Source organism: Anarhichas minor, unplaced genomic scaffold (genome assembly GCF_050575085.1).
Source record: "Anarhichas minor isolate MPS153535 unplaced genomic scaffold, ASM5057508v1 ptg000012l, whole genome shotgun sequence".
In the NCBI taxonomy this organism is placed as follows: Eukaryota; Metazoa; Chordata; class Actinopteri; order Perciformes; family Anarhichadidae; genus Anarhichas; species Anarhichas minor.
In genome coordinates this window covers 6,064,323-6,089,621 of record NW_027466458.1, presented here as the reverse complement: position 1 = coordinate 6,089,621, position 25,299 = coordinate 6,064,323, and the positions used below count along the sequence as shown (strand labels likewise).

The following is a 25,299-nucleotide window of genomic DNA, read 5'->3' as shown; positions in this document are numbered from 1 at the left end:
GTTAAATGAGCTTTAAATGGTAAGAGAACTGAGATCAAACCTTCAATCGAAAATGAGAAATAACCTTTGAAAGTGCAACAACAAAGTGTAAAGCCTGAATTTTAGTCCATAAAATGTGTATTATGCAATGAATGTGATTTAAAATGCTGCCATAGTGTTACACAACAGTAAAAGTATCATTAGGCCCACAATCTTAAAAATACTTGTAAAAAGAGTATGGCTAGTAACGAATCTTTCAGCACCTCTGAAGCTCACTATAACATGTTGTATTTTGTTCGTTTAATCAGTCAGTAAAAACGGAAGCAGAAACGTCACAATGTAGTTTTGTGGGGGGTTATATAATGTGTAATCGTCTGACTACGGTAGTACATTTTCTGAAAAATGTTCACATATTTTGCCTGGAGGAAGGATTCAATACAATGTCAATTTTCCTCCTTCGTTAGCATCCGGCCCAAGAAACAAAAAAATGTATCTGAAAAATATTTCCGTATGATCATCAAACAATGGGATCCATCTTTTAACTGCGAATATTCAAAAAGTTTGTATACATTTGCAACATCCATTCACATCATTGAGCCTGTGTCAATCAAAAAATCAACTTCAATAACTTCAACGTATTTATTAACTTATTTTATTTTGATCATTATTTCGTCATAGAGAAAAGTCCCTGCTGTTGAAACTCCAAAACCCCTGCCAGATACTCCCCCCAGAAGTTACTCAACATGACTCTCACCTGAGTAGTTGTCTGTGTGCATGTTCAATATGTTTTTTTTTTTTGTAATATGCTGATTTACCAGGTCCAGAACAAGATTTAGAAGGAACTCAAAATGTCCCCAACAAGAAAAAAGTGAAACTGTTCATTCAGCTGAATGCCTAGAAGTTAGTCAAACACATAAACCCTCATTGATTTTCTACTGTTTTATCTTTTTCTTCAAAGCAAAGTTTATCCGAGTTCAACAGTTTATTAACTGCTGCTGGGAAATCATGTTATTGATGATGTGTGTTTGTGTACGGTTGCAGAAACACTTGGCGAGGTGAAGAGGAGGTGCAGGAGGAGGGTGGAGGGAGGATAAAAGGAGGGTGCAGTACATGACAGTCTTCATTGACAGCAGATCAGGATCAGTCAGGAGGATGAGTAGGACTCTGCTGTGGCTGGTGGCGTCTGTGGCCTTGGCCTCCCTGACTTCTCTGGCTGATGGAGCTCCATTGTAAGTAGACCTGCCTTTCCTTTACACACTGCCCCTGGGCTTGAATTTCACCAAAAACAGAGCTAAAATATGCAGTTTGTTCGTTTGTTCGTCTTCCTGATATTCACATTATTATTGGTTGAACTGTAATGGGAGCAACAACGATATCTGCATTTCAATTTCATTTAAAAAGTGTATAAATATTGGTTTGACTTGTGTCTTATATAATGAGAAGCTATCGTCCAGTTTGCCGTCTGTGTCACAAGGTAGAGTGGACTTTCAAATGAGGCCAGTTAGTTGGCCCTGAATTTGATTCAGAGTTTGCACAACGATGCCTAAAGCCAGACAGGGCAAGAGTCTAGAGCCCTGATGAAATGTTCTGTTGGTCCAGAGCTGGATCTTCATCAAAGTAATCAATAGATTACTCATTGTGGGTGAAGTCCATGCAGTCATGATCCTCATCTGGGCAAATAGGTTTGTTTGTCTCTGTGATTCGGGTGAAATGAAACTTCAACTCACAGCCTCTAAGACCGTGGTTCTCAACCTGAGGCTTTGGAACCAAGATAAATCTGAGAAGTCAGAAGATGAAAAACATTTCTGTTACACAAAACCATGTTTATTTTTTCTGACTTTTTTCTGAAAAGGTTTCCTGCATCAAGCACACAAAAATCTCACAAAAAAAGGACACTCATGCTCTCAGTAAGGCCGATACCTGTGATGAGGGGTCAGGGGTCGTACACAAGAAAGGTTGGGAACCACTTCTGTGAGAGATCCACTCTTAAAATGGACAAATAAGCAAACCTGTAACGGTCACATCCTTCCATAATTATCTCCACCAGACTTAAGCGTGTAGGAGATCATGCGTTCGGTCCTGTGTGCATGCGTGATTGTATCCGTTTGTCCGTCCACCAAATCTCGCACACACTGGACCCATCAGCCTAATATGTTTTGTGCTCATTTATGACTATGTTTTAGGACCTCTCATAGTTACCGTGATTCACAATTTTGGAAAAAACTATTTTATCAACTGTTTTATACCGTCATTGGGCAGAGATCTGCACTCTACTGAATGCACTTTTCTAGTTATGTGTGTGTGTGTTTTATGGTGCCTGAAATGCGTAAAATGAAGAGGTTTTCTACACACTGACTACAGAATATTATTATTACTCCATATCTTCCTCTCCCCCCGCTGCTCTGCAGGAAGGTGATGTCTGCCCCCAACTTGTTGCGTGTAGGTACAGCAGAAAACATCTTTGTGGAGTGTCAAGACTGCACTGGAGCAGCCATCAATGTCCAAATCAACGTGATGAACCATCCAACCAAAAGCCAAAAGCTGGCAACCGCAGCTGTGACACTTAACGCTGACAATAAGTTCCAGCAGCTTGGAGAAATAACGGTAAATTAAATACCGTCACTGTGTATGTAATTATCTGCAACTGTTACTGGCCACAAATAATCTATCAATGATTCGAGAATTGATTTGGACCTCCCTACCCTGCTGCTGATGCACTACTGGTGTTTCTTCACACTGGTTTCAGATCCCTGCTGGAGACTTCAGTAAGGATGCCACCATGAAGCAGTATGTGTACCTGCAAGCTGAGTTTCCTGACCGAGTGCTGGAGAAAGTGGTCTTAGTGTCCTTTCAGTCCGGGTACATCTTCATACAGACTGATAAGACCCTCTACACCCCCAACAGCAAAGGTGAGTTCAAATCTGCATCAGTGCTCAAAACACACACTGAAAAAAATGTGTTGGATTTACTTAATTTTTTTTAAGTAAGTGGTTGCACGAAATAAATTTATCTAAATCCAGATATATATTTTAAGTTGACTTTACTTAATTTATATTCATAATTTTACCTCAACTATTTTGAGTAAAGTTTACTCAGTATGTTCATGTTCAGTATACTTAAATGTATTATGTAACCTCAATTACTATTTACCTTTTTTGTTTTAGTAGATTTAGATCAATTTAATGGTTTAATTTCTACAAACTAAAATTAAGCTTGATTTAGTTAAACATTTTTAGCTATTATTAGTATCTTAACTTTCAATACATTCCATGTTTACACAAATGAAGCAAACAAAATACTCACTTTTTACAACTTTATTATCTTCATTACCAGCAATGTAAATAAGTACATTTACTCAAGTATTGTACTTACATAAAAATATAAGGTACTTGTACTTTACATGAGTATTTCTATGTTCTGCTATACTTCACCTACTTCTGTGAGAATGTCTTTAAATGCTTTTACTGTAAATTACTGTGAAGTTTAAAGAGCCCTTCTTTTCAAAACGTTTTTAAACAGTCACGTGACCCAAACTAGAATCACCGTTCTTTCTCTCTCTCTGTCAGTTCACTACAGGATGTTTGCAGTGACGCCTCGTATGGAGCCAGTAGAGAGGGACGCTGCAACCCAAACTGATACTTCTATTTCCATCGAGTTTGTGGTATTGTGATTTATCTATGAATAAATAAGAATTGAAAGTGATATCATATAATAAGCTGTAACTGGGAGTAAACATAAATGCATGTCTCCCTCTAGTGGTAGATTTGCTCAAAAGCCTTTTCCTTCCTCTGAAACAGTGTCACTAGCATACAGTGTATACGTTGACGAGGATGGCGGATTGTAGACAAAAGATATGCTTTAAATGTGGTTTTACCAAATTAATTTGTAGCTTACCACGGCTCTCTGTTAATGGTTATTGAAAATTGTTCATTTTCAGACCCCTAAAGGCATCATTTTACCGCTTGATTCAGTCGCTTTGAAATCAGGGATCCACTCTGGAGATTTCCAACTTGCTGAAATTGTCAGGTTAGTAGTTTATCTGATTTAAATTACATTTTCCTTATTGTATTTTATACATTTTCTTGTTAAGTGGTGTATTTACACTTTGGATACACATGGATGGCAGGTAACTTCATCTCAAATAGTCAAAACATTTAGGATTATGCAAAGTAGCCTGTATTTTAATGTCAAGAGTTTGACATTTTGGGAAAGAGCTCATGTGCTTTTTGGCAGAGGGTCACTTAGATGAGAAGATTGTTAGCACTGTAAGACAAAAAGTGGGGATACTCTTATTTAACTCTCCAATAAAAGCTTAAACTATTCCTTTAAACTGTAGATCGATTTGTCTTTTAAGATCTAAATATTAATTGTTAATGGACGGAAATACATTTAATCCCTATAAAATAAAGCTTATCACCGTACAAAGGAATAAAATACAAGTGCACCCTTTCTATCTTATGCAAAGTCAACCTGAAAACGTAAAACCTTTTCTTGTAAACATCAGTGTTGTAGGAAAGTAATATAAATGCCAAGTTCTGTGCAGCAGCTCTGTTGTGTAGGCCTACATCTCAATTTGTGTAGGATATAAATAACTTCACGCAATCCGAAGTCTGTTGTTACTTTCAGTCTCTGAATGATGATTTTAATTTTGTATGTGTGTGTGTGTGTGTGTGTGTGTGTGTGTGTGTGTGTGTGTAGTCCAGGACTGTGGAAGGTGGTGACAAAGTTCAACAGCAACCCTCAGCAGAGCTATTCTGCAGAGTTCGAGGTCAAAGAATACGGTGAGTCCTTCATTGCCTGCACTTCTATTTAAAACCTTTATAAACCTACAACATTCACTCTTTTTTTTACCTGATTGGACACACAATAACATGTTTTCCATTTTGCAGTGCTGCCCAGTTTTGAGGTTAAACTGACACCTGCGACTTCCTTCTTCTACGTGGACAGTGACGAGCTCACCGTCAACATCAAAGCTGTGTATGTGAAGGTTTTTGTTTTGTGGTTTGAGAGATCAGGTTTGATTGGTAGATTTATTGCAGGAGAACAAATAAAGGGTGTTGTCCAGAGGTTGTGTTTGGGGCTTTGGCTTTTGTTTGTTTGTTTGTTTGTTCTTGATTTTCTGTTTTGCTTCATTGTGGGCTTTAACACGTCCCTGTCTTGTGGCATTAGGTATCTGTTTGGTAAAGAGGTGGATGGGACCGCCTATGTGGTATTTGGGGTTATACAAAACGGTAACAAGAAAAGCTTCCCAAGTTCTCTTCAGAGAGTGCAGGTGAGCACATTCTTACACTTTTGCTGTATTTCTTTATGTTTTGCAAGACTCTAAAACATGAAAAAATGTCTATAATGTCCTGTTATTCATATGTCTGCAGTCATTTCAGCTGAATTGTTACATTTCTACCTTCATATATTATTTATTTAGGATGTTCAGAATTAAACCAGGCTGTTCACTGACTGTACCACTGCACTGTATTTGAAGATGCATTTTTAAATGGTGTGACATTAGATCGAGAGAGGTATCGGAGTGGTCACGCTGAAGAAAGAGCACATCACAAAGACTTACCCAACCATGGATGAACTGGTGGGGACTTCCATATATGTGGCCGTCAGTGTGCTGACGGAGAGCGGTAAGACGGAGAGACTGTGTGTATGTGCCTTTTCAGTGTCTTTGATCAAAGTAAGCTAACTACCAGCATTATTAGAGTCTGAAAACCCCCAAACAAGACCGAGAGGAGAATAGAAAATAAAGATATCAAGATAACATTTTTGTATCAGTTAATCACGATTGTGTGAATGTGTTTGTGTTTCTGTATCAACACACAGGTAGTGAAATGGTGGAGGCAGAGTTGAGAAGCATCCAGATTGTCAAATCACCTTACACCATCCACTTCACGAAAACACCCAAATATTTCAAACCAGGAATGTCCTTCGATGTTGCGGTAAAGTACTTATTTACATTTACATGGATTGACAGCATATGTATGGCTTATGGCGTGGCACTTTCGGGCAACATACACATTTCTTTCTCCGACAGAGAGAGGGGATTATAAAAGGAAGATTTAATCTAAGAAACAAAAAATTGTGTTCGTACTACTAGGAAGAGGATGTGTATTTTAATAAGTGGGATGAATTTATTGAATGGATTCGATGAAGAAATTGAGCAAAGTACAGATATAAATGAGAATTGTCAAAGGTACAGGGACTCGTTATTGTTTTCACATTAACATATAATATGTATTTATTCATAATTAACTGTATCTGTTTACTGTTATTTTATTGGTTTCTTCTTGTTTTATTTTGTTATTATTTGTTACATGTTTGGAGTAAATTAATTTGATCAAATGGCTATATTTCTACTTCAGTAAAAAACATTACAGACAACATTACAGTACTGAAATATAGCCACTCTCAGAAAACACAGATGGCAGTATATCGTAAATGTGCAAGTCACATGCTGCTTCATGCTCTCTTCATAACTGTTATTGATTAGATCAATATTTTGTCGTGTAAGGCAGATTTTGATAAACAGAAAACAAGCAATTTGTCCATCAAGCCATTGGGTCACCATGAACTAAGTCATGATACTCAGAACTACAATCTAATAACATGAGTTTGACCTCAAAAAGATGTGTTTCAATGAGACAGTTAGTCGATTTCTGATTGTTCAGCTGTTTGTGTTTCTGATGGCAGGTTGAAGTTGTGAATCCTGACGGCAGTCCGGCACAAAATGTGAGAGTGGTGGTGAATCCAGGTGAGGTGCAGGGCGTGACCGCAGCCAATGGCCTCGCAAAGCTTACCATCAATACAGTGGCAGGGAACCAGAGGTTGCCAATAAATGTAAGTCTCAGAAATATTTGACCCTTTTTAAATTTCCGCTTTCGTTGGCAAACATTTTTGACGTTCACTTGAAGAGGTGAAATCAAGCTCCATGTTATTGTTCATCCGCACATTTACTGTACAGTATGTCAACGGTGAACTTCTTGTCAGTGTAATGTCTGTTTGTCATTCTATTTAGCAGCCACGATGAGTTGAGATGGGAAAGTATTCTTTATTCAACTGTGTGTGTATGCTTACCTGTGCGTGTCTTTAATTGCAGGCAAAGACCAATGATCCTGGTATTCTCCCTGAAAGACAAGCATCAGCCTCCATGGTAGCTTCCCCATATACAACAACGAGCAAAAACTACATCCACATAGGTGAGGGACATCCTGACATAACATCAGATGGTACAGAAAAGGAGATAGCAGTGGAAAAGTGTGCACTAGGCACTACATCTTTTGGGTGTTTTATCACAACATGTCACATTTGCAGGTGTGGATACAGCGGAGCTGGAATTAGGAGACAACCTGAAAATCAACCTCAACCTCAACCGGAAGGAAAACCATCACACTGACATCACATACCTGGTGAGAGATGTTTTACACCAGTGCATGTGTGCACATGTATCACTCTTTTGGTTGCCTCCCACGTCGTGTGTAAAATATACATGCATGTCTGATAAGTGCTGATGTTCAAATCTGCGTCCCTAGATCTTGAGCAGAGGTCAGCTGGTGAGCAACGGCCGCTACAGGGCAGAAGGTCAAATTCTGATTTCCCTGATAGTTCCTGTTACCAAAGAAATGCTGCCATCGTTCCGCATCATAGCCTACTACCATACAATGAGCTATGAAGTGGTATCAGACTCTGTTTGGGTGGATGTCAAGGACTCCTGCATGGGCTCGGTGAGACAGGCAACGTTGATGTAGTAGAGTTTAAGTGGGCAAACAAAACACCCACACACAAGCTGATAAAGTTATTTGTAAATTTCTCAGACATATTTTTATATGTATGAAACTGCTCAAAGAAATACAGAACTGCACGTCTCATTCACTGACCTGCCCTTCACATTCAGCTGAGGCTTGAAGCAGTATCAGCCAAAAATTCCTACGAGCCGCGCAAGATGTTTGTTCTGAAGGTCACAGGAGATCCGGATGCCACAGTGGGACTGGTGGCAGTTGACAAAGGCGTCTACGTCCTAAACAACAAGCACCGTCTCACCCAGAAAAAGGCAAATTCTTTATTTCATATTTTTCTCCGAAAATATTTGAAAGGGGTTTCACATAAAAAGCTACGTGTAAATGAAAATTGCACACACGTTAAATTTCACGTTTGTTAGCTTTTGGTTTCAAATAATATCTGGCGTAGATTTGTCCTGCAGCAAAAATACATTGCATGAGTTCATGTGTATATATGAGATCATGTGAGTTTATAGATTTGCTTGTTTAACTTGCATACTGTAACCCTATGTCTTGCTTGTTTGTATTTGTGTGTGTGTGTGTGATTGACCTCTGACCTGCTCAGGTGTGGGACATTGTAGAGAAGTACGACACAGGCTGCACACCAGGTGGAGGGAAGGACGGTATGGGTGTGTTCTACGATGCTGGGCTGATGTTTGAGTTCAACACGGCTTCTGGGGATTCTGGGACACCCTACAGACGAGGTGACACTACTTGTTTTTCCCACAATGCAAGTTGCTGACGCTGTTTCCTGTTTTGAGTTTTACCGCCGAGTTACAACTCCGTCCTGTGACCGGCTCTCTGAAACGCTGTCAAAAACTGACATTTGTTTTAGGAGTAAGCGTCTAGTAGACAGTAGAAGAACGGCATCATAACCCAAATTGCATTATATTTTCAGTATTTTGACATGTAGATAGATTTCTCGTTGCTGTCTAGTTTTTTTAATTCTTCAAAACCTCAAACTCACATCTTAAAATGGGTAACGGGTAGCTTTAAATCCTTTGAGGCGTTTCCATTTGAACTATTGTGACTGCCACATTAGGTGATCATGGTCCCTTCCTTATTTAAGAGTTTTAGAATATTGCCTTCAGCACTTTATTATAATAAAGCGTTTATACAGTGTTTTAACATTTCAACAAATGGATGTGCAATTGTAGATCAAATTTTCTCACAGCCACATTTCCAACCAGATTAATATGACCTCACTCTGATTTAAAGAGTTTCACATCAATTATACAAAGCACAAATCAAGTTTAGTTCCAACTTTTAAAGTTAAAAACTTGTCTGTGTTTGCAGAATTGAAATGTCCGGCCCCCAGCAGGAGGAAACGGGCCACTACTATCATGGACGTCACAACCAGCTTACGTAAGAACAACAGCTCTAAACTTGCCAATAAACACATCATCAGTCGTCTTCAGGCACTCTTCAGTGTCGTTGGACAGCTTGTCCCATTGACTTTCACTGTTCTCGTCTTTGCCATGCTATGTATTCGTAGACAGATACACGTCAGGTGAAACTGTTTTTACGTCACACTTCCTTGAGTTAATGTGTCAATCTATTTCTTCATGCTCTTTTCCATACTGAAGGGAGAAGCAGCCGTCTTTTCTTGTCAGTTTTCCCCTCCTTGTCCCATTTAGTTATTTGTTTATTTGATTTTCCTAATTCAAATCAAGGGTCTAATGTAAGAGGGCATGCAAATTTAAGAAGCACAATTTCTATTTCTAATTTGCCTTTTCAGTTCACAATTCTTCTTGGTGGTCTGCATCTTCTCACCTCTGTCTCTTCTCCACAACCCTCTTTCTTCCCAGTGAGTCAATACAAAGACCAGCTGCAGAGTGACTGTTGCTTGGATGGCATGAAGGAAACCCTTCTCAACTACACATGTGAGAGGCGCAGCGAGTACATCAGTGATGGTGGAGCTTGTGTCACGGCCTTCCTGCACTGCTGCAAGGAGATGAAGGCCCAGCGAGCTGACAGGAAGGAGGATAGCCTCCTACTTGCTCGCAGTAAGAGACGGGGACAGGGGATGATGTGAAGCTCTGAGTGGTTACTATTCATGGTCATACTGAATGAAAATAGTAACATTTCTGATGACACTTTAGGTGAGGTGGATGACAACAGTTACATGGACAGCAATGAAATTGTTTCTCGCACCAACTTCCCTGAAAGTTGGCTGTGGTCAGACATCGAACTGCCTGCTTGTCCTCGACAAACACCTAACTGGTGAGTCAACTGACATATGCACACACAAAATATACTGATAACTTCACACTGACACCACTAGGATTTAAAGCTACCCTTTACCTCTCAAAGTGTTAACCCTTGTCTTTGTTTCAGTGACACCACATCATTCACAAAACATGTTCCTTTGCAAGACTCAATCACAACCTGGCAGTTCACTGGCATTAGTCTGTCAAAAACTCATGGTGAGGATTCAGTGACTAAAATCTGTAAACCTCTCCCATCCTTTACACCTCTCTCCCTCTCTCTCTCTCTCTCTCTCCCTTTTTTCCTCATTCATCTCTTGTTTTTTTGTTTTTATCTCATCTTAAAGGAATCTGTGTTGGCGATCCGTTAGAGGTAATTGTCTTTAAGGAATTCTTCGTTGATCTTAAGCTGCCGTACTCTGCTGTCCGTGGAGAGCAGGTGGAAGTTAAAGCAATCCTCCACAACTACAGCGAGGATCCTGCCACCGTAAGTCTGTGTTCCTCTGCTCTGGCGTTTCATTAGACCAAGATATTGTTCTAACAGCAGTAAATATTGGACTGACATACGAGTGGCGCTCAAAATAAATAGAACAATAACTCCTTACTCTAGTCTTTGATGGGGGTCTTCATCTTTGACAGTTACACACACTTGACTCTCTTTCTCTCTTTCTGTTTTCAAGGTGCGTGTGGATCTCCTAGAGGAGGAGCATGTGTGCAGTGCAGCCTCTAAACGTGGGAAGTATCGTCAAGAGGTCACAGTCGGGCCCCATACTACACGCGCGGTGCCATTCGTTATTATTCCCATGAAAAAAGGACAATACAGCATTGAGGTCAAAGCAGCTGTTAAAGATTCCTCGCTCCACGATGGAATCAGGAAGACACTGCATGTGGTGGTAAGAGAAACAGCGACCTCCGGTGTTATTAAAGTCAGCATAGGCAAACACACGTGTGTACTGTATCAGTCTTCTCAAAATGAAGAGAAGATTTTAACAAGCAAGCCATACTGTATGCAGACTACGGAAATATAGTTGTGAGTTGTAATGTTTGTCCTAACTGTTGTTGTTCCAGCCTGAAGGAGTACTGGTTCAATCTCCTCAGATTATAGTTCTAGACCCCTCTACTCAAGGTGTAGGTGAGTTTACCCATAAACAGCTACATTATATAGTAATTTGGTAACATTGTGTTTTTATCACTTGCGAATTGATCCCTCAACTTGCCCACTGTTTATCCCTTCAGCTGGTAAACAAGAACAAACTCTCGTCAGTGGAATTCCTAAGAAAGATTTGGTTCAAGACACACCTACTAGCATACAGATCTCTGTGACAGGTGAGATGTTATGTCATATTTGGGCACGTTATGTGACATAGTGCCTTTAAAATGAACTGTTGTAAATTGGCATTGTTCTTACTGAGAATTGACCACCTCCCTGGTTTTTGGGGACCATTGCATGATTCTTTGGATGTTTCTTCGTGTTGTTTTGTAACGTTTCATTTTGCTCCGTTTGTGTGTGTGAATGCAGGGAGAGAACAAGTTTCTGCACTGGTGGAGAACGCCATTAGCGGAACGTCTTTGGGTAGTCTGATCAAACAACCCTATGGCTGTGGAGAGCAGAACATGATCACCATGACTCTACCTGTCATTGCAGCAATTTATTTGGACAAAACCAACCAGTGGGAAACTGTGGGCTTTGAGAAACGTAAAGAAGCCCTCCAACACATCACGACTGGTAGGTTTTGGCACAGATACCAGGAATCTTATTGATGCCCCTCTATGTGGGATTTTTAAGTTTCTGACGTTGCAGAAGTGGTATGAAAAAGAAAAACAGTATAGCAGACAGCAATGCATATTACCACTGCCCCACAGACCCAAGCAGAGACACTAAGTGTTAGTGGTCTGAATGTAATACATATACTATATAAGTTTGACTACAAACAAAAATGTACGCCAGCAGAATCATTTGAAAGATGCAATTACAACAGGAGAAAAATGTAACGGGGCTCTTAAACTGGTTGTGTGTTCTTGTTTGTGTCCAGGCTACAAGCGCGAGCTTAATTACCGTAAAGAGGATGGGTCTTTTGCTGCGTTTGCCGAACGCCCAAGTAGCGCCTGGTGAGGCTTTCAAATATCCAAGAACTCATACACACAACTGTTTCTCCTTTAACCTAAAGTCTGACGATGGTGTATTCCATGTGCAAATAAAGGAAACTAAACGTCTCCTCTCCTTTCTAAGGCTGACAGCCTATGTTGCCAAGGTGTTTGCCATGGCCAACAGTCTGGTGGCAGTGCAAAACAATGACATCTGTGAAGCTATTAAGTATCTGATTCTCAACGCGCAGCAACCTGACGGCGTGTTTAAAGATAAAGCACCGGTTATTCACGGAGAGATGACTGTACGTAATGATTTAATTATCGTCAATAACAAAATACCAAGATGGAAACAATTCCACGTCACTGGCTACAACCTTGTATCAATCAACACGTTTGTGTCCGTACATGTAGGGTGATGTTCGCGGCGCAGATTCAGATGCCTCCATGACGGCCTTCTGCCTCATTGCCATGCAGGAGTCACGCACAGTATGCACTGCCACTGTTAACGTGAGTAGCCTACTGTACGATCTTTTTTCTTTTCCCTCCACTGCTTTTATTTCTTAATTTTCAGATTCCACTCCATTAATCCATTCCTTATGTCTTTGCTCTTGTGTTTTTAGTTTTAGAATGGCTGAAAAAACAGTTTGAATACTAGTTTGGGTCTAGTTACAGTTGCTAAACCACAATAGCAATTGCTGTTCGAGGGGAGGGGTTTATCGAATGGTCAATTGTGCTAAAATGACTCTTTCGAAGCATGTGACACATTCCACATTTGTAATGTGCCACACTCAAATAGTAACTCAGTCTAATGTCCCAGGATCAAATGTTACAACATTCCTGAACAGAATGGGATATTTAAAATGGATGGATGACTGTTATCCGACTGTTCTCTCCTCATTCTCCTTCCTTTCTTTCGTCCAGAGTCTGCATGCCAGTATAGGCAAAGCAGTGGTCTATCTGGAAAGGCGTCTGCCCAGCCTCACCAACCCATATGCTGTTGCAATGACGTCATATGCTCTGGCAAATGAAAACAAACTGAACCAGGATATCCTCTACAATTTTGTTTCCCCAGGTGTCGTCACACAACAATATTCTTCAACTAATTTTCAGAAACAGATTCTATGTTGTAGAGTTTAGATGTTACACATCTACTAATAGTTTCTATAATAAATGTATTTGAGCCCGCCCAACACAGTGGTGTGTTGGGCGATATTATTGGGTAAAAAAAGTCAAAGATATGTTTGAAGTGATTTAGAAACAGTGACTCATTTACACAGATTTAAGGGATTATTTTTTTTATCAGAAATGCTTGTTTGTGTTAAGTGTTAAAACCAAATATCAGATTCTCTGTAATATCAATAATCTGTATTCTTCTTAATAATCTGTTCTCAGTCGGGCTCTTATGTAGAAAGATAGAAAGATTAGTTAAAAATGTTTAAATTGAGGACATTTCACTTTCTTCTTTTTTATTTTATTTCAACATTAAATATTCTAAGACGAGGGATTGGGGAATATCAGTGAATTAAGCTTTGCTCAAGGTACAGCATTGTAATAAAAGCTTTTTGTGTGCGTCTTCTCCAGACTTGTCCCACTGGCCGACACCTAAAGGACGTGTTTACACGCTGGAGGCCACAGCTTATGCTCTTCTTGCTCTGGTCAAGGCCAAGGTGAGCATGTCGCAAATGCTTTGAAATGATGGTTTCAAGTTTCAAGTAGCTGCTGTTTGGTTGTGCCATATTAGGAAAAACAGATTTAGAAGCTCTATGGTAGACTTGGAAACTTTTGAAACTGACAGGTTATAATCTAAAATACAACTGTACCAGAATCAGGACATCTCTCTATTTGTTTTAATCTATATGCAACTACAGACCACAGGAAATGTCAACCATTTACTTTCCTTTTGTTAATAAAGGCCTTTGAAGAAGCCAGACCTGTTGTGAGATGGTTCAACAAGCAGCAGAAGGTGGGCGGAGGCTATGGATCAACTCAGGTAACACTGACCTCTCTCTGCATCTTGATACCTCCATCCTATGTTTACTTTATTACTGTTTTTTTCTAAGTCTTGTTTTCTCACTCTTTTTCTCTCTAGGCTACCATACTAGTGTACCAGGCAATAGCAGAGTACTGGGCCAGTGCTAAAGAACCAGAGTATGATCTGAATGTGGACATCCTGTTCACGGGCAGGTCAAGGCCTGACAAGTTCAACTTCAACAGGAACAACCACTACGCCACCAGAACATCTAAAGTGAGAGGAAACACAAACGAACTCTCTGTGGCTCATTAATATCACCACTCCTGTTGTTTCCTGTAGGTTTATTCTGCCGATCCCTGACCGCGTGCGTGTTTGTGTGCATATTTAAATTCCCACAGATCAATGATATACACCAGAATATGACAGTGACTGCCAGCGGCTCAGGAGAAGCAACGTTGACAGTAAGCACAATATGTTTTCAGATTCTGAGTTTTATCATCTGTTGATTGTTGATTTATCCTTTTTGAATCTCAGATGAGACCAAATACAGGTTTAACCTTGTGTGGACTTTATTTTTAAGACACATTGCTATTAGTTTATCACATTGTGCGATGCACTTTTATCAATGTGACAGATGGTGTCGCTGTATTACGCTCATCCTAAAGAAAAGGAGAGTGACTGTCAGAAGTTTGACATGACTGTGCAGCTCCTCCCAGGTAATGTGGTGCGCTCCCTCTCTTTCTGTTTATTTGTTATTTTATCAGTTTATTTCTGCCAAGTTCCATAAACTAAATACTTAATTAATTTTGCTCCAGCTGAGAAAATGGATGATGATGAGATGGTATACATGCTGAGAATAGAGATTTTGTGAGTACAATAAAGATGTCACACAGACCAGTGTTACAGTAACATGACTATAGAACATTTTCTAACATAATTAACATCATTCTTTCTCTCCATCTCCTTTATGCCGTTATTTTATTATTCTGTCTGTTCGTTGTGTAGGTATAAGGACAAGGACAGCGATGCAACCATGTCAATCTTGGATATTGGCTTGTTAACTGGCTTCACTGTTAACACAAAGGACCTGGACCAAGTAAGAACTGACAGATACACGTATACCCACAGACAGTTCAGTCAAGTTGTTTATTAGGAGAAACAAGTTGTTTCTTATGGTTTAGAAAGTTGTCTGACTGTGTGTGTGTGTGTGTGTGTGTGTGTGTGTGTGTGTGTGTAGTTGTCCAAAGGTCGTGCTCGCACCATTGAGAAATATGAGATGGACAAAGTCCTGTCAGAAAGAGGCTCACTCATCATCTACCTGGAAAAGGTAAGACATCACCTGTTTCATGCCTTTATAATGTTTCTCTCCACCTCGTTCTTTGTGTGTTTATCTCCATCCTACCTTTGTCCACAGGTTTCTCACACACGGCCCGAGGAGATCACTTTCAGGGTCCATCAGACGCTGAAAGTGGGCGTCCTCCAACCAGCTGCTGTGTCTGTTTATGAATACTATGACCGTGAGTCTCAGAGTCACTTAGAGACACATGATGCTTCCATGTACTTTGCTGCCAATAGATGTCAGACTAGACAACTCTGCGGATGAGCAGTCGATATTACATTCTCAAAGTATTTAATGTAAATGTTCTGATGTACATTGATGTCTTTCTTCTCCATTGCAGAAACACGTTGTGTGAAATTCTACCATCCAGAGAGGAAAGCTGGAGAGTTAATGCGGCTCTGTCGAAATCATGAATGCACATGTGCTGAAGGTAAACAGGATGATGACAAACTACTCTGTCTCACACACACACACACACACACACACACACACACACACAATTTAATTTAATTTACTTTTGTACAGCCCAAAATCACAAATTACAAATTTGCCTCATAGGGCTTTATAATCTGTACACATACGACATCCTCTGTCCCGGAACCCTCACATCACACACACACACACACACACACACACACACACTCTCACACAGCATGTTGCATGTTGGGCGGGGCGTATTGGCTCCCACGATGGGCCCGGTGGGTGCGACTGGACTGAGCTGCATTCTTAATCATTCGACCTGGGTTTTTCTTCGGATAATGCTACAATTGTTGTTTTTTTTGCTGATATAGAAAAATAACTGACAAAATCAAGAGGAGAAACATTTTTGACTAAAAGTTTACTAAAATGTAATGACTTTTTGTCGACTGAAACTGGACAAAAACATTTTGAGTTGTCGTCAACTAAAACTATGAAGGATGAAAATGCCTAAAATGTGATTACAACAAATAAGCATTTCCATCTAAAGTCTAAGACAGATGCTGCATTCACATGCAATCAGGCAAACGGTAGACGACAAACCAGATATCATTTTACCGGACGAGAGCAGGACAGTAAAATCAGGTGAGGTCGGCAGAGAATACCGTCAACGGTAACAGCAGACATTATTGCCGTCCAAAGATAAAACATTTTAACTTTTTGACATCATTTGCGACAGAATTTACAATCGGATGTTGTGTAGCTCCCTCACGGAAGGACAAAGTTGTTGAACTTTGCAATAGAAAATTAAGAGAAAGCTGCATTTTATAGTTGCATGCATTATAAGGATAATTACGTAAAATAGTAGACGTGAAATACTTTTATTTAACATAGTTTATTCCAGCACCATAGCAATATATTACGTATGGCATCAGTCTAGATAAAGAATTGCTTAAATTGGGATTTAGATGCGGCTTCACTCACCCACCAACTCTCCCTCTCACATGCACATGGGTTTATTTCATAGGGTCATCAGTCGTGTTTTTACTTTGTTGTGCATTGTGTATTTCCAGAGAACTGCAGTATGCAGAAGAAGGAACAAGTCAGCAATGACCAGCGCACGGCTAAGGTCTGTGAGACTGAATTGAACAATAAAATAGATTTTGGTAAGTGAGCGTGACTGCATTTATAAAGCACTTTTATACAAAGAATGTATGTTGGTGTGAGTAAGAGACTAGCAAGTATAAGCAACTCCGCTAACAATCTGCAACTTGTCCGTCCTAAGCGTACAGAGTGGGACTGGAAGAGTTTACAGACGGTTTGTCCACTGATATTTACAAAGTGAGGGTACTGCAAGTCATCAAAGAAGGTGGGTATTTATCATTTTGGGACATGTGCATATTTGCTTTTTGTCAGAGTTAGATGAGAAGACTGGTACCACTCACCTGTTTGTAGTAGCCAGCCCAGTTAGCTCGCATTGGTAACAAGCGGACACTCCAGGAAGTTACTGGTGAGGTTGCAGATTGCAACCAACCGAAACTTTTCCCGTGTGTCAAGCGTGTCGGAGAACTTCGGTGGCCAACGCGAATGGCTCCATCTGGAGTGTTTGGTTTGTCCGTTCTGGGCTACTGTAGAAACATGGCAATGCAACATAGCAGACTCAATGAAGAGCACCTGCTCTCTATGTAGATATACTGTAAACGGTCCATTTGGAGGTAACAAAAACAACATGATTCTTACTTTCAGATGATTATACTCTGAAGAAAATATACTAATTAATGCCATTAGATCCCCCAAATTGCTTCACACTGACACTTTAAAAAGGTGAATTATATTTTACCAATTCATTTTTTGTATTGATTAAACAGAGTATATTATTAGAGGTGCTTGTAGGTGGATTTTGTTACCTTTGTGCAGAGCCAAGCTAACTGTTTCCAGTCTTTATGCTAAGCTAAGTTAGCCGGCTGTCGTCTGCACATTTTCTGTACAGTCATGAGCGTGGTATCAATAGAGGTATCAATCTAACTCTCTGCAAGAAATCGAATAAGCGTATGTCCAACTATATCGTGAAGCATGATTCCACTGTGGCACTGGGAATATGTGACAATACATCACTAATGTGTTGTACTGCACCTTTGGCTATGCATTAAAGCCTTACCCTTTCTATGTTCTCTTATATTTTAATTACAGGAAGCAAGGATGTGGGTCCTCTGAATAAAGAGCGCACATTGCTCAGTTATCCACACTGCAGGGATCCGTTGGATCTAAGAACGGGCAACAACTACCTTATCATGGGCGCATCCACAGATATTTACAGAGATGACCAAGCACAATCGTAAGCTTGTTCTTTGTGTGAAAGTGTGTGTATGGAAATGTTTTACTGCTTTCTATTACTAAATCAAGTTTGCCTTTCTTGTTCTCTTGTTTATGTGTTGATGTTGCTATTGACAGAGTAAATTAACGTAAAGAAGGAGGGAGGAGGCTTTTTCATGTTATGTTCCAGCGTATTACAGATAGCTGTTCACATGAAGAACCAATGCATTTTTCCCTTTGCTCTCCTCAGGCATCAGTATGTACTCGGAGAGAGAACCTGGATTGAGTATTGGCCCACAGACAAACAGTGTCAAACTGAGGAATACAGACGTACCTGTTTGGGCATGGCGGAGATGGTCGAGCAGTACCGAGTCTTTGGATGTAACCAGTAGTGAAACCAAACGAAATAAAGTGCTCTTTTTAAATAGTTTTTATTTTGGATTTTATCCTTATATAAAACTTCCCCTGCTATTGGACATAAGGGCCTATGATATTGTACTGTATTGATTAAAACCAAATGGTCTCAATAATTCTGTGTCTTCTTTACAGATCTTTACTGTTATGTTGGTTATGGTAAATGTATAGTAAAAAGTTCAACTTGAAGTAGAAGTTTGATTGTGTTAAGCGAGCTCAGTGGGCTGATGCATAGAAAGTTAAACAGTAAAGAATGAAATAAAATTCAATCGCTTGTGATTCCGAATATATAACAGCTCATATAGATCAATTAGTAAGAACTGCAGCAGTAATAAAGCTGGCATCTATCAAAAATGTATAAATTTATCCATGTCCAACAGTATTGTTGACAAAAAATGGATTTGACGATAATCAATGAACAGATGTATTCCTACTGATACACAAACAACTTAAATTTCCCAAGAAGAAAAGCTCCCCTTTCATCTTGTGGTGCATAATTAAATTATCTCTTTGCATTTGCTCATCTAGTCATAGCCCTGTTTTTTTAATTATGTGGTGATGGTTTTCTAGTGACCAAAAAACGTTTGTTCTAAATTCAACATTGTGGAAAATACACTTATCTGCTTTAATGCATAAAGTTAGACTGATACTCGTCTCACATGCTCAGCATGTAGTTGGAGTCAGATGGCTCTCAGCTTAGAAAAAGGCTTAAAGCAAATGGAAAGCTTGGTTCTTAACAAAACAAAATAACAGTAAAATGGTGATTCACGGTGATTGACATGCTGTTACTTTGACTTGACAGCCAGCTGCTTGGCACAATAGTTTACCTGTATTTACCATGAAGTTGCCAAGCAACCTGTGGAGAAGTCACTGCTTCTGATTGTTTGTTCACAACAACCCCATATATCTGTAACAAGCTGTTTTAACAAATCTTGGATTAAACAAATGAGATACGATGTGTTTATTGTGAGCTTTAGACTTGCTTTTGGGCATACTATTTAACTTTGAAAAGAGTCAAGCTAACTTTTCCAAAATATCTTTAAATACAATTACAGGCCAAAAGGGACACCTTCGAATTGCTTGATTTGTCCCAACAACGTTCCAAAACCTAAAGATATACAATTTACTGCCACATTCAATGACGAAAACCAGCAAATAAATGTGTTGTTTGCATATATAAATATATGTCTCAAAGGAGACATATATTGAAAAACTCCCTTTTTCAGTGTTTGTGCACATAGATTGGATCTGAAGTGCCTCCCAACCCAGCAACTATGAAATAGGACAACCCAGTCAGTCGAAGGGGAAATAAACACGGCAATTCTGAAATATTTATCATTCTATACAATAAAACCGAAACTAAATAAAAACGTGTGATTTATGTGACTCTGGGAGTTCAGCACTGCTTCAGGTGTTGTATCAGGTGCTGTATCTGAGTTTATGAGGTCCTAACCACCTTTTTCACACTGTGCTTTTTAATGTGTCATAGCGGTTGTTGTGTCACATTTTGATTTTCCAGTGCCACGCTTTAATAGCAGGCAGTGTTTATGAATTAATACCTAATTAATGAATGTGTTTAACCGGTGGATCACTGGTTAACACAGTCGAGGATCTCTAGGCTGGATTCTAGCTGTGGGGAGTTTCCTTGGATTTACCCTCTGCACTCCAGTTTCCTCCCACAAGTCAAATCAAAATCACAACATCAATAGAAATCATTTTAATTTAAAAATGAAATGCTTTCAGTTGTGTCCTCCTTCTAGCTATGAGATACAGTAAATGCAAAAGTCAGTGTTACACTGTGTTGATTAAAACTAAATATGATTTATGTCATGGTCCGTGTCATATACACAGAGTTTTATTTAATGTAAATCAGTGTCGTCATCTGTTTACTGTACAATAAAGTCATATATAAATCACACACAGACAGTTGTGACCGTGGCTCCTCACACACAATGTGCATCTACAATTTATCATTTTCAGTCACACCGCTTGTATGTCAGAATTGTGACTTCCTTCTATTTATGTTTTTTCTTGTCCATATGATCCAACTAATCACCAACTACATCATCTAAAACAGAAAGATTCAAGATTCATCCTGAAAGATTAAACCACCTTTGGATATTTAACCCATAAGAACCCACAGTGACACTTTAAATATCCTGGAAAGTTCCTTATACAGCTTTATCCTTAATTTTAACTCTTGAACTTCCTAAGTGACACACACTGAACATCCTGGTGAGGTCACGTGAACGTGAGTACTTTATTTTGATCTGCTGTTTAACAAATGAACATTGGGGGGCAGCAGCGCGTAGCTAAATGCTACAAATAAAGACGGCGAAGAAGAAGAAGAAGAAGAAAGTGACGTACTTCCTGTATTCCAGCCACTAGGTCATGTTACTGTTCTCAGAGAAGAAAATAATCAAACTTTAACTGACAGTCTTGAAGACAGGCAACGTCAAAGCGTGGGAGAGCAGCCAACCCGGGAACACAGCGACATTAAACCACCGAGTGACTCGTTACACCTTGTTCACGTAAGAGAAGAGCGCATTAGTTTGCCAGGTCGAGGTGCCTCAGAAGATTACCGCTATGGCCAAGGTACAAGTCTTAAATGTTGCTGTGCTGGACAACCCGAGCCCATTTGGAAATCCCTTCCAGTTTGAAATAACGTTTGAATGCATGGAGGATTTACCGGAAGGTGGGTATAGTTTTCAGCTAACGTTAACGTGTAATGCCAGTTTCATTGTTCTTTGTTGTGTGTTAAGCTATTGGGTACTAGCTACCTCTCTGTGCGCATTCTGCTTCAGTGGTAACTTATACGTTGAGGGTAGATGGGGTGCATCGTAAGTAATAGATAAGCGTGCCGTGTAGCTCGACGATATACCAACGTGTTAGCTGTCTTTGTGTGCTGGATAGTGGTATTTCATTTGACAAGTTGTTGAAAATTGGCGCTGGCGCGTTTATGCTCAGCGCCCCGCCTCCTGCCTGCGCTGATTGGTTCGTGGATGTTCTTCGGAGTTTTTTTGCGTGAAGCTGATTGGTTGATCTCGTTATGTTACTGTAGCAACAGACCAGCTTAACGAGTTGCCGCGAACCGCGGGCAGAGACAACAAGGAAGCGGTAGCGTGTGTCTGCTACTGGGAGTACCACTTAACCTTTGGAGCTGTAATTTAAAAACAATCTGAGCGATTCAAAGTGTCTACATGTTCTACTTTAAACGTATGTATAAAAAGCTGCTGATTTGTCAAAGCACAGTAATCAATACTGTGTGTAACTCGTATTCCTTTCAAACAGAAATAAATACATGGTATGTCTCTCTGTTGTGTGTCTGTGGTATCAGATCTGGAGTGGAAGATCATCTACGTGGGTTCGGCTGAGAGCGAGGAATACGACCAGGTTCTGGACTCTGTTCTAGTTGGCCCGGTCCCTGCTGGCAGACACATGTTTGTGTTTCAGGTCAGTGAGCTGTGGTCACATGTTACTGCTCATGTCATACTGCTAGACCACAGAAGCCATTGAATACTAGGCCTGAAAATCAAAGAAACCTGGACACATGTATTTGATTTCTCCCTCGTTGTGTTCCTGTCTGCCCTCTCAGGCGGATGCTCCTAACACCGGGCTGATTCCAGAGAGCGACGCTGTAGGAGTGACTGTAGTCCTTATAACCTGCACCTACCGTGGACAGGAGTTCATCCGCATTGGTTACTATGTCAACAATGAATACACAGACCCTGAACTACGGGAAAACCCCCCCCTCAAACCAGACTACGCTCAGGTAACACACACACACACACACACACTCGGAGATGACCATCATTGATTTCTGTTACGAATGGCAGCATAATAATCCTATACATTTTATCTTTCTAGCGCTTCTTTTTCTTTTCTATTTTTTTTCTTTTCATGTATACTACTGGGCTGTCCTTCACCAAAGGAATTCTTAGTTGACCAACACTCGTACAACTTTGTCAACTAATCGATAAATTTATTTTATTGACCGATCTGTAAAGAATCACCACTTCAAATATTGTTTACCAGAGATGTGTTCAGAAGTTGAAAATAAGTCATGAAACATGGAGAAAAAGACTAAACACATCTGATGAGTTGACTAGTTCATGATCATCCTTGTGAAATGATAAGTCTGTTGAAACATGCACAGTTTTCTACTGCCCTCTGGTGATCTGAAATAGAATTTGCAAGGCAAGTTTATTTGTATAGCAGCACATTTCAACAACAAGGCAATTCAAAGTGCTTCACATAAAACCATTAAAAGCATCAAAACACAAGACAAAAGAAGGAGATTTAAAAAAGTTAAGAACATTCATTGAAGCACTAAAAAGCAGTGTAAGAAAGAAAATACAGTAGAGAAATGCAGGAAATTGATTAATATCCTTGAATCTGGTTCAATTACAGGCAGCAGCAAACAGAAAAGTCTTCAATCTTGATTTAAAGGAGCTGAGGGTCTCTGCAGACCTGCAGCTTTCTGTGACTTTGTTCCAGATATGTGGAGCAGAACAGGCAACAGTAGCATTAAAAAAGACGTATAACATGAGCTATATATATAAATATATATATATATATATATATAAAATTATAATTTTTTTTTTTTGTAGTTATCTCTTTATTCTAAAGGAAAAGACTAAATACCTTTGGTTTTGCACTGATCATGAAATTATGGGTCGATAACGATGTTTAAAATAACAATTTGGCAGCTAGCTGATACCGATGTTGGACAGATACATCTGTGCACCCTTACAGAATAGCAATTTGGAGACAACACCATGTTAGAATTTTCCAATAATTTTTCAATATTATTCTGTATACAATTGTGTCTGTACGCCTTCTGAATTCACGTTTCTCTCCGTCACCGGACTAACTGGCTTAATTGCGTCGTTAACTCATCGGAAAACCCATTTCATTCAAACTCGACACAAAATAGAAATCTCCCAAACCACCTTGGTTAGTATTTCTGCTGTTCCAACAATTACCAACTCTGGTTTAGTCTCTCTCTCTCTCTCGATTATCTCCGTTTGAGAGACTGCACTTTCTTTTCCTGAAAGCCTACATCCCGAGCAGGAGGCATGGAGTTTGACAGACGAGGGTGTTAACCAGACACGGAGGGCCTAATTAACAGATGCTGTTTAGTTCCATTAAGGAAAGGTTTGGTAGAACTTGACCCATATTTGGGACTAAAAGTCAGGACATCTCCACCACTCACAGGAATTCTGACATTTCACCAATGTTGCTTTTGTTCTCTCAGCTCCTGAGGAATATTTTGGCCTCCAACCCCCGTGTCACCCGCTTCCATATCAACTGGGAGGGCTCGGCAGACAAGATGGAGGACAGCGAGAATGTCGACCCGTCCCCCAACATCAGCGGCATGCTCCCTCCGTCCTGTATACCAGGAAAGATGCCACCTCTTGGACTGATGCCGGACAACTCCATGGACTGCATGTAAAAAAAAAAAAAAAAAAAAAATCATCAGATTAAGATAATGGACAAGAGGTTCTTCTCGTATGTACTCATCCACATTTCAAACACACATTTGGACAAGAAGGCCATGGATGTATCGAGGACATTATTTTTATACAGCATACGCAAATGGGATGACTCTGGCATTGTTACAAACTGTTTCTGTCTCTTGTGCTCTCTCTCTCTCTCTCTCACCACACACAGGCCTGCACAACCAGCTTTGCCTTATTTTACTATATCTCCGTCTTAGACAATGTCAAAGCTGAGCCAGGGAAAGTTTTGAGTCATCGGGGTGGGGCGATTTTAATACCGCCATATCCTCACAGCCCTGAGATTTGCAAGTCATACTCACACGCTGATGTTCACCTGTGTGGTGCCCATACTGTGCTGTTCATCGTGTCCTCTTGAGCACTGATCAAAGATATGGGCAGTGCTAGCTGTTTATAATAAAGCGTTTCATTGTTGTGAACGTGTAGCATCTTGGAGTAGGACAATTTAGGGTTTGAAATGTGTGTCATGTTCAGGGGCCTGTTGCAAGAACTAGCTTTATTTACTGTTAGCTAGATAAGCTTGTGTTTGTGAGTTTTAAACCTTGAGTGATCCAGATAACTCTTCAAACAGGCCCCAGTTCAGTTATTGTTCTTTAATAATGTGACATATAATGTCTGTCTCTAATGATACACAAAACATGGAGGTGAAGGAGAACTGGATTCTGGATTGCAGTCGAGTTGTTACGGTTCAGGCTTACTGTAAATAATGTTTTCTCAGCGCTTATATTGTCTCCAAGATGGGAAGGCACATTTTCTTTTTGTACTTACTATATATTCTCTGCCTCCGTATTTGTAACGATGGGGGTTGTGATGGGCTTAATAAAGTTTGTTTTGTGGACCTGGTGCTACTAATCGCCACATCTTAATTACACAGCTGCTTTCCACCTTCACTAGTGAGGAAGGAAGCACACTAGCGAGACTGTGTGAGTGTGTGTTGGCCCACTCTTTCCCCTCCCCTGGCTCCTTTCTTTTTTTCCAATTTCATTCATAAAATGCAGCAGCCTCACTCCACCATTTTCAGTCTAGCCTCATGTTGCTTGGCAACTGAAGCGCAAGGGAAGGGGGGGGCTGTCTGCTCACCCATTTCACCTCCTAGTTGAAGCGACCAGCTCCTCCGTCTGTTCCCTCGGTCTGCTCTGCACACGTCTACACTGTTCATCTGCACCGTTGCCAGCTGCAACATTAAATTGATGTACATATTGGAGTTCATCAATGATCATAATCCAATAATGTCATTTGTTTTTGTTCTGAAATGGGTCGTTCTGCACAATGAATA

The 25,299-nt window shown here is 40.0% G+C and overlaps 2 protein-coding genes across 2 annotated transcripts; both read left to right on the top strand.

Moving 5' to 3' along the window:
- The first annotated feature begins 761 nt into the window (after positions 1-761).
- Positions 762-18,620, top strand: LOC142948646 (complement C3-like). Its single transcript, XM_076090779.1, has 43 exons — positions 762-1,208; positions 2,388-2,583; positions 2,726-2,888; positions 3,546-3,640; positions 3,917-4,005; positions 4,678-4,760; positions 4,869-4,956; positions 5,149-5,251; positions 5,486-5,606; positions 5,803-5,918; positions 6,670-6,816; positions 7,076-7,175; positions 7,291-7,385; positions 7,509-7,700; positions 7,871-8,026; positions 8,320-8,458; positions 9,051-9,119; positions 9,563-9,760; positions 9,857-9,977; positions 10,092-10,180; positions 10,309-10,448; positions 10,642-10,854; positions 11,030-11,093; positions 11,198-11,287; positions 11,481-11,687; positions 11,995-12,070; positions 12,192-12,351; positions 12,461-12,556; positions 12,971-13,121; positions 13,631-13,716; positions 13,962-14,039; positions 14,139-14,294; positions 14,420-14,482; positions 14,656-14,737; positions 14,837-14,888; positions 15,027-15,117; positions 15,259-15,348; positions 15,436-15,538; positions 15,701-15,790; positions 16,851-16,943; positions 17,063-17,146; positions 17,968-18,112; positions 18,341-18,620. Exons 1-43 carry the CDS (start codon positions 1,090-1,092, stop codon positions 18,480-18,482), a joined length of 5,031 nt encoding a protein of 1,676 aa, XP_075946894.1. The 5' UTR covers positions 762-1,089; the 3' UTR covers positions 18,483-18,620.
- A 2,238-nt stretch (positions 18,621-20,858) lies between these two features.
- asf1bb (anti-silencing function 1Bb histone chaperone) lies at positions 20,859-24,861 on the top strand. The gene is made up of 4 exons (XM_076090436.1): positions 20,859-21,199; positions 21,842-21,957; positions 22,100-22,276; positions 23,762-24,861. Exons 1-4 carry the CDS (start codon positions 21,091-21,093, stop codon positions 23,957-23,959), a joined length of 600 nt encoding a protein of 199 aa, XP_075946551.1. The 5' UTR covers positions 20,859-21,090; the 3' UTR covers positions 23,960-24,861.
- The last annotated feature ends 438 nt before the right edge of the window (positions 24,862-25,299 follow it).